Source organism: Macaca fascicularis, chromosome 17 (assembly GCF_037993035.2).
Source record: "Macaca fascicularis isolate 582-1 chromosome 17, T2T-MFA8v1.1".
NCBI classification, from domain to species: Eukaryota; Metazoa; Chordata; class Mammalia; order Primates; family Cercopithecidae; genus Macaca; species Macaca fascicularis.
Window position 1 is genome coordinate 92206940 of NC_088391.1, and position 13436 is coordinate 92220375.

The 13436-nt window shown below is 36.6% G+C and overlaps 1 protein-coding gene across 2 annotated transcripts in view; it reads right to left on the reverse strand.

The window, feature by feature from the left end:
* The window catches only part of NALCN (sodium leak channel, non-selective), a 349771-nt gene that overhangs the window by 275893 nt on the left and 60442 nt on the right, over nucleotides 1-13436 (reverse strand). For both annotated transcript variants that reach the window (XM_065533451.2, XM_015439488.4), the window contains exon 7: nucleotides 5149-5303. In XM_065533451.2, coding sequence (XP_065389523.1) covers nucleotides 5149-5303 — 155 coding nt within the window. The remainder of the gene's footprint in view (nucleotides 1-5148; nucleotides 5304-13436) is intronic.

Genomic DNA, 13436 nt, shown 5'->3' on the forward strand with positions numbered 1-13436 from the left:
TACTAAAAATACAAAAAAAAAAAAAAATAGCTGGGCATGGTGGCACACACCTGTAGTCCAAGCTACTTGGGAGGCAGAGGCAGGAGAATCGCTTGAACCCAGGGGGCAGAGGTTGCAGTGAGCCAAGATCATGCCACTGCACTCCAGCCTGGGTGACGAGTGAGACTCCATCTCAAAAAAACAAAATAAAACAAAACAAACACTGTGCCCATGCCCCAATGCCTCTCCCTTGCATAAGATACTGAAAAACCTGCATAGTTAATGTCTGTAAACAAAGGGAATCAGATCAGATGTTGTGTGTGAGTGTGAAAACATCTATGTCTTGCCCTTCCTTATTATTATGCCATTTTCCCTCAAATAATACAGTGCATCTCAATTTCTAGCTCATTCTGTGTTTGTTCTATGCTACACAGTACTCTAAGTGTAGTTTCTCAGTTGCTTTTTATATTAACTCTATAAAGTAGGTCTGTCACTTACCCCATTTCCTAGATGGGGAAATTGAGGCCAGAGAGGTTAACTATTTTCCTAAGGCTGTCACACTAATATAAAGTGGAGTCATGATCTAAACCCCAGGGCCATTCTTTTGAATAATTGTGCTTCAGGCAAACTTTACCACAAAGGAGTCATGTGCCCCTATCAGTTTTAAGCATGCTACAGCAAACAGCATGACTCTATTCAGAGGTTAAAAAATATACTGTCTGTTACTTTTCTTTTGAGAACTATTATCAAGATTCAGAAAGAATTGATTCCAATATTATTACTCATATTGAAATGATTTTTTGGGACATGGTCATAGATAACATTATTTGGATTTTTGAGTTATTTCTAAAGAAAGTAATTTTTGAGTTCATCAAACTTTCTCATGACAAGTATGCATATATCTCTATTATACATTCCATCTATTGTATAAATGGTACTTTTTTAACTGCTAAGTGTGAATGTTGAGAACATCAACATCATTATGCTATCTCCCCCATTTTTCATCTTATCTCTTCTATTCATAATTTGTAATATTTACATTGCATTTTGTAAATCCTACAGTTGTATTAGCTTTATTCTTACAACAAATGGATACTAGAGACTAGCTCATGATAAGAAACTCTTGATTGGCTAAATGTTTTCAAGAAGATTTCATGAAAAATATAGTCTCTATATTCTTGCCTCTTCAAAAATATTCAGAAAAAGTTTGACCCATTCTTTCCCTAAATAATTTGTAAGCATTGTGCCATTACGTTCTAGAGTTCCATATTGACATGAAGTTTCAGGCCTCTCTGATGTACCTCCTTATAGCTAACTTGACCTTTTTTTTTTTTTTTTTGTGGATGCCTAATGAATGTTTTCTTTAGCTTTGATTTCCAACAATTTTACTAAGATGTGTCTCAGTGTTGACTGTTCTATGTTCACTTACTGAGACAAGTTGTATCCTTTGAACTTGTAATTCAGTGCTTTGCTTCCTGCTAAGTTTTTATGAGTTATATATCATGATTTGTTTTTTGTTTTAAAAGTACCTCAAAGTATTTTTTTATAGACATGATCCTCATTCTTTTCAGTATGACTCATCTTTGAAATAAATTTTATTAGACCAGATATCTGTCACTGTTTCACTTTGGGGAGGAACAGGGTAATATTGCAGGATAGTGCAATGGACAGAAAGGTGATGTTTCCCCCAAATTCATTTGCTGAATTTTTAACCCCCATGGTGATGCTACCAGAAGGTAGGAACTTTGGGTGTGATTAGATCATGAAGGTGGAGCCCACATTAATGATATTAGTAACCTTATGAAGGAGGTTCAAGAGAGACCCCTTACTCCTACCACATGAGGACACAGTGAAAAGGTGCCATTCTGTGAACCAGGAAGTGGGCCTTCACCAGGCATGAAATCTGCTGCTGTCGTGATCTTGGACTTCTCAACCTCTTGAACTGTGAGAAATAAATTTCTCTTGGTTATGAGACACTGATTCTATGACATTTTGTTATAACAACCAAAATGGACCAAGATGGAATCGAAGGCTTTTATAATATAGGTGTGTGTGTATGTGTGTGTTTCTTTAGTCCATTGGTTCATAACTCTACATGCACATAAATTAACCACCTGGAGAGCCTTTAAAAGCCATCTATTCCTTGGATAACTCTAAGGTTGTGATTTAATTGACATGAGGATGGTGCTCGAGAATCTGTGTTTTAAAAGGCTCCCCAGGTTATCCTAAGTTATAGTGGCCATGAAAACTTTCCATTTAGCTTTTATCCCATTCTAGCCAACCCAGATCAGCAGCGTCGGGGCCCATCACAAAGCAGTTGTGTCCCCTTCACTCTATCTCCCCACCAACTGCTTGCAGAAATGAGGGCCTCTGCTTTGTGATGCTGCATGGGGTCCTGGTAAGCCGCCACACTCAGCCTTTGCTCTGATTCCCTGACTCAAAATATGAGATGGTTCTGTTCCTCCAGGAACATGCATTATCTTAGAATACTCTGCTGCTGGTGCTGTCTGAGATCCACAGTAGGCAGAATCTGCTCAGGAAGTTTTCTGTTAGACATCCAGTCCTGTGATGTGGTTTGTAGTTACAGTTTTTCAGAGTTCTTAAATATGAAAATTTCATTTCTGTTTCTCAGTCTTATGGCTATTTGGATGATTTTGAGGACACAAAAGGGCAAAAGGTGTCTTTACTTTTCAATCTTACAACAGGAGTTCCTTGTCATTTTTTCTATTCCATGACTCTGGCTTTTAATATATTTTAAAATTTGAATTTTTCAACATCATCAGTGTTACATCTTAATGAGACATAAAGCTACTTATGCCAGAAATGTTATAAGTGAATTGAAATTCATGTTTTGAATGGTAATTTGATTAGTAAGAAAAGGAAATGGGCTCCTTTTTAACTAATCATAATTACTTACATATTCAAGTAATTAGCCAAATTCATATGCATAATTAAGCACCTAATTATGTTTTAAATTCAAATTCATGTATGAAGAGATGATCACATGTGTCTAATAAAATATTTTATTTTCCTAATTTTGGGCAAAACATTGTCTTTTGTTTCCATAAGAACTTTTAAATATAGTAGTTTGTGTATCTACAGAGATACACAATATCAGGAAGTAGCTATCAATTTCAGTCTAAATTACAGTGACCATTTAAAAATGTTTTGGTTATGGTACAAGATCAACATTTCATTATCTAACAATTAGTCATACAGTGATGATGAATTCAATCATCATTTGGGAAAAATAAGCAAACAGATGAAATTAAGCCTGTATAGAAAGGAAGGAGTCATGAGGAATAATGAATATTGCCAACAAAAACAGACAAAATCAGGGAAAAGAACAACAAGAAAACAACTTAATTCTCTATTGTGGCTCTACCTCCTCACACAAACATGCCTGGTTACCAATGAATTCAAAAGGACATACACTTTGTTGAGCCTATTAGTAAATATTTATGGAAGCCTCCCTGTGAGCCAGGCATAGCCCTGTGCCCTGGAGACTTGAAGATGAAAAGATGCACTTCCTGTTTTCAAGGAGCTTAAATCCTTGGGAGATAAATTAACAGTACAGCTATAGTAAGATAATTGCTTTAGTAGGGGGCGACTGCCTCCAAGGCAATTTCCTTCTAGAATTGGTCCTCTGGAACCAGCACACTACAAGGAGACTTTTTCTCTCAAACAGAGATTCCACTTTATATTCAGCAAAGCCATTGTAAGTCAGAGTGAAGAAAGGTGAATCAACTTGAATATAATGCTGCATTTGGAATTTGGGTACAATCATTGCATTAAAAATGGTGAGGGTGTGATGTGCTTTAGCTACATGATTTTAAAAAATTGGAGGATATTTTCTGTAAGGGCAACCTTAACCCTGGGATGGTGACCACTCTCCATAGAAGACATGGATACACTCAGTCTCTAAAAGAAAGAGCTGCAGACTCTGATAAGGCATGTGTTCTAGTCATGCCCAGCTGTTGGAACTCCTGAAGCTTATTCCACACAGCATATCAGCCTATACATCTCGCCTCCCATACCACATCTGTGATTTCTTTCTCATGCCTAAAAGTTATTGGTATAATTCATGACACCTCTGTACTTTTGAGACAGGAGGGAAGGATTTAAGATCAATTACAAAGCTGGATAAGCTTAAGAGAGTATAGCAAATAGAAATTGCTTCACATCAGTTGGCTTCTGGATTTTTATGAAATAGGAGACAATATTATTGGTCAAAAGAGATGGAAGAATGCCATCTAACTATAATGCTTAAAATCAAATATGAGGAAATATTAAAACATAAAGATGAAAACTTGAGATGTTATTTGCAAAACTGAACTTAAAAAGATACCATCAGCCCACGTTCAGTACTATATTCTATACAGAAGCTGTAACTTTACAGTTCAGTACATGGGCCTGAGACTTGAAGAAAATTTAGTTTAAAAAATTACTCTGATAAAAATTCTCAAGGTGTAAGATACTTGTTTAGAATTACACATTTTTTGCTTTAATAATACAATCTGTGCAACTTGCATGGAATTATAATAAATACAATGATATCAACTAAATGGCAGATGCTAAGTTCTTTCATTATGTATGTAATAGCACATTTTAGGACTTAATAAGGCAAGTGAAGAAGAAATGTTTACATTTGAGTACATAGTTTTCATGCACCAGCATTTCGCATACATTTATTACATAGTTGATGCATATTCCTTAACTAGTTCATTAATTGTCTTCTAATCAAGGAGCACTTTTCAGCTCTAATGCACTCATCAATACCTAGTATTATAGTTTTAAAGACTTACCTCGCCTATTAGGGTATAGTTATATAGGAAAGGAAACCAAATTTTGTTTATCTTTGAGTCAACAACCCAGAACCCTGTTCAACAAACAAACATTTTTAAATGCTATTATTGAGAATCAAAATAGTTAAAAATGAGAGATCTGTAACTCCATATAAACACTGCTGCCTATATACATATATAACATGTATGCTATGCACTGTAGGGTAGAATATGTTATAAAATAGGCATAGAATTAAAATTTATATTTGTATTTCTTCTATATGACAGCCAGTCAAAATATTATTATCAATTATTTAATTATTCAGTCCACTTCATAAACATCATAAAATAGAAACTTAAAACGTATTTTACCAGTAAGACAGACCTATCTCATTAAAGCCACTGTAGCCCAGCTCTTGCCTGCTAAGTCCCAGATCTTCAAGGTCCATGCATTTAAATCCAGGTGGGCACTGGTAGCCTTCTTCTAGCTCTGGTGAGCAGTGTGTGTCTGGAATAGCTAAGCTATTCCAGGTTACATTCCTGTGAACAACACATGAAAGTGTTAAGACAATTTCAACAAACATAAATGTTGATTACAATGAATAATGTGATTACTCTTCATTAATAGCTACGTATCTGGCCAGGTGAGGTTGCTCATGCCTGTAATCATTGCACTTTGGGAGGCACAGGCAGGAGAATCCCTTGAGCCCAGGGGTTCGAGGTTGCAGTGAACTATGATCATGCCACTGCACTCTAGCCTGGGCAACAGAGCAAGACTTTGAGAGTTGAGAGACCTCTCTCTCTCTCTCTCTCTCTCTCTCTAACAGTACAGCAAAGAGTGTGTGTGTGTGTGTGTGTGTGTGTGTGTGTGTGTATATATATATATATATATATATATATATATAGAGAGAGAGAGAGAGAGAGAGAGAGAGAGACACTGAGAGACTTTCTTTCTCTTATGTTGTAGGTACCAAATAATTGATGACAAGCATTGTTGATGAGGTTCATAGTATTTGTACCACACACTCTGAAACATAGAGTCAGGTCAGAATGAAGTGAAGATGGATCATTTGGCCTACATATAAGAATGAGAAATGAAGAGATATACGTGATGTGTCTGTCTAAAATCTTATCTTTCTGGCCCACCCAATTGTGGTAATTGGTAATATATATATGAGACCTTGAGAGACTCTCTCTCTCTCTCTCTCTATATATATATATATATATGATGTTATTTGCAAAATTGTGTATTTGTATCTGAATATAGTTTTAAGATTCATAATTCACAAATGATATTCATAACATTAATTACATATTAAACATTCTCAAATGATATGTGATTCATCCCCACAATGGCTCTTCACAAGAATACTATTACCATGACGGTTTTGCCATTACAGACTGAGACCCAGATAAGCAAAGGAAGGAATTTTTCTACAGATTTGCAAAGAATGTTGACTTGTTTGAGGATTCATTGTGATTCACAAAATCACAATGAGAAGGTGTCTCAAGGTCTTGTTCTGTGGCCTTGTCTCACTGTGGGCACAAATTTTACTTCCCCACTTCTAAGCAATGTTGTATGATGAAAATCATTTTCTGTGCGGTACAAATACTATGAAACTCATCAATGATACTTGTCCTTCTGAGTGTTGGAAGGTGTCTAGTTTAGAAAGAATCAGATAAATAAGGAGAAATGGAAGGAACTCAAGGTATCCCATAGGAAAGAGAGATTATGAGGTGATTTAGTGATATCTCTAGTAATATTAGAATCCTTTAGGTGGATAATGACATAACCCATTTTTATCTTTCTTAGGAATAGGCTGGATATCAACTTGGTATAAAGGATTTAGATATGCAATGGCTTTCCTGACAGCAAATACAGATAACATAGGATTGCTGACTGTAGACTCTCATTCTGGGTTGATGTTAAAAATGGACCCCAAATAGCTGCTATCTGAGGTAGCCCACACGGATTGTGCAGAGGACAAAGTCTGGGGTAGATGATTTCGGAAGCCTTCTAAACCCATGATTGTGTTACACTCATTTCCCACTACATCAAAGTTTCTAGGAATTTCTTAAATAGAGAACAACCCTAAGAGAGCCTCAGTCACGTCAGTTTATGGCCAAATTGAGGTAGACTTACTGGATGACTCTTTTTCCTTTAACACCTTCTTACATTCAGTTGCTGCTTCTATCCCTTTTATAATACGCTTTCTCTAAAGTCTGACACCTAATTGTGCAATCCCTTAGCTATTTGCTGCCACCATGCATATACACACGTACATAGTTTTACACACACACACACACACACACACACACACACACACACACCCCTTGCCTGGTGATATTTGCCTACTTCTCAGTCATAAACAAAGCTCCAGAAACCTTACCCATGATTCAAACACCCTAAGCTATTCCTGTAGGGTTCTGCCCTTTGTTCACAGCAGGTGAGCTTATCTGTTTGCTGGTGTCAAGAAATAAGTCGTTAAATCATTGCTCCCTCTAGTCATATTTTAAGCTGGTCCTTTGGACCCCATCTGCAAAACCCAAGGGAAAGGCTCTAATTGTGGAAATTACCACAATTGGGGTGGGTCAGAAAGATAAGATTTTAGACAGACACGTCGTATATATCTCCCCATTTCTCATTCTTACATGTAGGCCAAATGATTCACCTTTGCTTCAGTCTGATCTGACTCTGGTTCAGAGTGTGTGGTACAAATACTATGAACCTCATCAACGATGCTTGTCGTCAATGATTTAGCACCTACAACATAACAGTAACATGGTAAGGAGACTGGGCTTCTGAGTTTCAGAGTGAGGCTTTCTGGGTTTGATCCCAGCTCTGCTATTTACTGGTTGTGCGACTTAAATAAGGCTCTAAGGGCCTCTAAGCTCAGTTTCCTCATCTGTAAGGTAGAGAGAGTAATCATAATTAAAAGCAAAGCTTGTGTGAGGGTTAAGTAAAGCAAACCAAGTAATGTACTTTGCATAGCACCTAATGTGTTGCAAATACTGTTCTCAGTACATGCTTGATCTAAATGATTATTAATCATTACAATAATACAATGTAGCATAAATCCCAGCATGTAAAAACAGAACAATAAAGACTTGTTAAAAGAAGAGAAGAAACTTTGGCATGTTCATAGAACTATGCAGCTAAGAGATACTTTAGATCACCTAGTTCTTCATTTACTCTTGAAGGCAAAGTGAAGTTCAGAGAGGGAAGAGTCTACTAGCCCATCAAAATTACATATATTTTTAATTCCAAATACTTTTACAAATACAGTAGCAGAAATGTCTATGATAACACTCTGTCTACATGAAAAAGTTTCAAAAAAAAAAAAAAATCACCTTGCAGGTATTTGGAGAAGAAATTGGACTTTGGAGCCAATCTTCGTGGGTGTGAGTTCTGACCCACTTATTACATGTGTGACTTAAGCATGCTTTAGTTTTCCAATCTATAATGGTGTAAAAATGTCTACCTCATAAGCCTGGGGTGAGATGTAAGTATTTACATCTGTAAAGTGTATAAAACGGGTACTTGACAGACAATCAACGCTAGATGTTATCTACTGTTATGACAGTTTGAAAGTTGTAGATTTCCTAGATTCAAACTCCAGCCGTATGTGTACAGCCTCAGTTCTCCCACTTCCAAAATGAGGATAGTTTTTGCATTCTTTGTAGGGGCATGTTAATGATTAAATGAGACAATGTGCAACACTCAGAACGGCGCCAAAAATAAGTTAATCACTCAATAATTGTTAAAGATTATGATTTTTAAAGTTAATTTATAAATATTAGAGTACTTTTTCTTTTTTTCTTCCTATTATATTTGCTTTTTTTTCATATTAGTGCTGATACTCATTTTAAGTACAACTCTCACTAGATATTATTTTGAAGTCTTTGGCTTTGGAGGCAGCAGACTTGAAACATTTTTACCAACATCAAGCTATTAGCAAATGCTTACTAGAAACACATTTATTAGATGATTAATTGCCCTGGAACACACATATCTAAAACCACAAGGTAATTACTGTTTTTAAAAATTGAAATGAATGTCAAGAGTTTCAGAATATATATTTGTTAATCTTTGTTTCATTTTTTTCAGTTAACAAGAATCTTCCAGATTTTATTTTAATTTATTACCCTTAATTATTTCTGTAGTCATTTTCCCTCAGGTACTCCGGATAGAGAACAAGTGACTTTCTGGAGTTTGGGTGGGGTGGATGGAATTCTTGCCCCACCAGGCAAATCCTGGATATAGACAATGATTCTTTCAGTGATAGTAAATATCCACTCATGTTTAAATGGGTTTCAAGACCAGCATTTCTTACTCATAGATTTCTTGAATAAAGTATCCACTTGTAGTCTCCCTCTTTTAATTTTTTAGCCCATTTCTGTGACCTCCAAGACACTGAAATTACTCTTGTTCACTTCTATATACTATATCCAATCAGAAGAATTTTAGTTTTATCTTCTGTGACCTCTCAGCAGTGCTCTGAATTGTTTTTGTGGTAGAAAAAATACTGGTCCCCTAAAGATGTCCCCATTCTAACATATGGAACCTGGGAGTAGATAATGTTGCATAGCAAAAGGGAACTAAAGTTATAGATGTGATTAAGGCTAAAGACATTAAATTTGGGAGATGATCCTGAATTATCCAGGTGGACCCAACCTAATCCCATGAATCCCTAACAGTAAAGAACCTTACCTGGCTGTGGTTGGAGAGAGATGTGAGTATGGGAGGAAGACAGAGATGCAACTCTGCTGGATTTGAAGGTGCTGGTTTGTCCATATTTCTTAGGTCATTCTGCTTTTCCATCTCCTCTAGTCTTGAGCTGACCTTTAGTCGTGAGCTGCTCTGAGCTCCGTGTTTGACTTTTCTCTTTTTTCATGATAACTCTCCCAGGCAATCTCATCCACTTTCATGATTTCTCAATTCTCTGTCATCCTATACATCGTTGTAGAGTCTTAGAGCTACATGCCCAACTGCTTACTAGATTTCTCCACTTGGCTACACCACAAGTACCTCCCGCTCAATAGGTCCCTTATTCAGTTTGAAATCCTAAACCAGAGTTCCCTATCATAACAAATAGGACCAGCTTCCAAACTGTGGAGCAAGCTTGAAGTCTTAGAATCTTGCTTGATACCTACTTCTCCCTCAACCCTCATAAGTAATCATCACATTCTCCAACATATTCTCAAAATATCTTTTAAGCTACTTTCATTCTCTCCAGCTCCCTCTCTACACACACTCTTATCTGGCCTTCTCACTGGCCACCCTGCCTCCCACTCTTAGCCTTTCTGACACATTTGGTACAAAGCACATGGAGACACGCTTCCTAATCACTGTCCTACTTTAACAGTGGCAAACCTGTAACATGGTCTGCAAGATCCTGAAGGATCTGGCTCCTCCCACACTTCAAACACCCCTTTGTACTCCCTTTTCCCCAAGTATCCTAGTATCTGACCATGTTGGCCTTTCCCAGATCCTGCCTAATGCAGGGTCTTCTCCTCTACTTGGAAGTCTCTCCTGTTTTCTTTGGTTAACCCCATTTTTGTAGCCTTCAGGCCTCAGCTTGACTATCATTTTCTTGGGGGAGCCACTCCAAGACCCTTCCACTGGGCCAGGTTTCCCTGCTATAACTTCTCAAGGTACCCTCACTTTTTGTTTCTGGCACTTGAGACAAATGCAATTCATGTTTGTGTGGTCATCTGTTCATTGGATGTCTTCCAAACTCAACTGTTCCTTAGTGTAATTTCCAATTCCATGATGTCCCTGACACGGAGTCTATGATAGTTAAATGTAAGTATCAGCTTGACTAAAGTATGGTGCCTGGCTGTTTGGTCAAACAGCAGTCTAGATGTTGTTGTGAAGGTATTTTATAGTTGTGATTAACACTTAAATTGATAGACTTGGAGTAAAGCATGTTACCCTCCATAATGTGAGTGGGACTCATCTTCTTAATAGGAAAGATTTTGACTTCTTAGCAATGAGAGGTCACTGGCCTACCACATCTTTGGCAGAGCCTTTCGCCTGCCACATCAGCTTCTGCTGAAATGTCCAGGCTGCCCTGAAGATTTTGGTCTTAACAGTCTACAAAATTATATGAGCCAATTCCTTAAAGTAAATCTCTTTATATCTGTATCTGTATCTATAGACACGTATCTTTTGAGCTAAGCCAACATATATATATATACACACACACATATATATAATATGTAAAATATATTATATATTCTATATTCTCTCTGGAGAAACGTAATATATAGTGGATGTTTAATAATTATTTTCTGAATGAATGAATGAATGAATGAATGAATGAATGTGTCTTTCTACCATTATTTAAATCTATGGTGAATTATTTATTTGTAAACTACAGAAACTCTTTAATAAGTAGATCTGTTGTTTTATGCATTTTTAAGTGTAATAATCCACAAATTGGCACTGATTTTCAATGTTTTAAATGTCTGGCTTTAGTAATTTCCATGTATCAAAATGAGTGCTAGAATCCCTGTGAGCAGCCAATTGTTTTTTTAAAAGCCTTCAATTATCCTCCTAGCATATGTTTGCCTGTTTGTTTTCAATTCTTAACAAAACATTCTATTTACAAATAACATTTTGTAGGAGTTTGAGATCTGAGAAAATGTGTTCTAAACTTGTTACTAAAATTGTTGATAATGGCCACAAACAATACCTCAGGACCTCAGAGTCCTGTGGTTTTAAGTTATTCATAACTCTTAGTGGTGCAGAGCACCGAGCTGTGTATCACAACACAAAAATGATCATCTCAGTTCAGTGATTAACTCACTTAATTACCTTGGGCGATTCACTTGAAACATTTGAGCCTCAGTTTCCTCATCTGAAAAATGAGAAACTTTCCAGCTATTTAAAAAACAATTCCCAGAAGGACCTCATAACACTTTCATATAAAAGAAAAGGGATATACTTCGAGTGAAAGCATGCGGCCCATAATTCAACATATGCTTCACTGTGCATAGTTCTCCTCTCACCACAAGGCTCACCAACAAAGGCCATAGCTTCAGACTTCACGTTAAGATTCCTCTCTTCGTTATTCACAATATCGTCTTTCTCTACATATCTGGAACTACCGTCACTGCTTCTTGCACTGCACTAAGTGTTGGGCTTCTGTAATCACTGTCATTAATGAATATGACTATGCTTATGATGACTTAGCCTCTATTCAGAAAATTTTTCCAGTATTCGTAGGGGGGCACTTAATTGTATTTGAATGTCTGTTTATTAATTTATAATAATTATTTTTGACAAGCTTACTCTATGCCACACAGCATGCTAGGAATGGAGATGAATAAAAGGAATAAAGTGGACTCAGGGACTTTACTGCACAGTGTAAGAGAGAATAAGAAAGTAATGACCACAGGACAGTGTGATAAATGCTTTGCTTTAAGAGCTATCTATATGCTCCTGATGTTAACTGAAGTTCAAAGCAGAAACATCAATTACGACTATGGGTGGCAGATGGTGGGTACTGCGAAAACCTTGCAACAGGGTGTTGCTTGCAGTGACTATTATTAAAGGATCAATAGGTACTAGTTCTAGGGATGGAATAAACAGCATAGCATTCTGGAAAGTGAAAATGTCAGAGCCTGCATTTGCATATAAGAGAGAAAGTGAGTGAGAGAAAGCAAGAGAGAGCTTTTCACCTTTTCTCTGGTGAGTGTAGCTGTTTGGTGAGATACAAGGATTGTTAACAAGCAGTTGTTATCATATAAAAGTGATTTTTAAACTACACTGTTAGAGATTTACAAATTAGGGTAAAAGACAAGGATTTGTGCTACCCTAAATGGATACTGTCACTGATGCAGCATGAGCTGGTTGTAACATGTTCCTAGTATGTGAGAAAGGACAAAAAAGGTCAAAAGATACTCACAAAATAAATTATTACTAAATTTACTTGCTAGATTTTCACAATATATACCTATGATAGGAATTTATACATAGCAATTTTGTTTACACTGTTATTACCTTTTTTGTTAAAAATCTAAAGACAAGCAGGCTAAGAATGACTTCTTGGTATCGAAATTTGATCCATTTGTTGTAAAAGATATTTGCAGAGCCCAAGCTACAGTATATTTCTGAAGCTGGCATTCCATAAGAAATTGTCAATGATGTAAATAAGTAAGTAGCCCAACAAATCCACATGCAACAGATAACACTATACAACTTGAGCATTTTGTTTTTCATTGCACCTGTAAGTCTTCATTTTTATTTATATTGTATGTTCTAGAAATAAATCAAAAATGGAGGAACACAATTCTAAATAAACCCATGGAGAAAATTACACCCACACACAATCATACATAGACACAGGCACAAACTTTTACACTCAAGAGAATAATGAATGTAGCCTTTGATACCTTACATGGTCCTTGTCTTGCCTTTTGTGGCAGACATAAAAATTTAGCAAGACATATTATCTTGCTAAAAGCTGACCCCTTGATTGAGAGGTTTTCCTGGTCATTGCATGTACCTACAGAAGACTTAGTCTGGGTGTTACCGCCTTTCAGCTTCATTTGAGACAATCATCTGATTTCATTTTCACTCCTATTAGCTTCCTCTTGTCAGGATTAATTATAAACTCCTATGAATTGGTCTGGCTAATTCTAATGCTGGATGCTTTGGAAAACTAA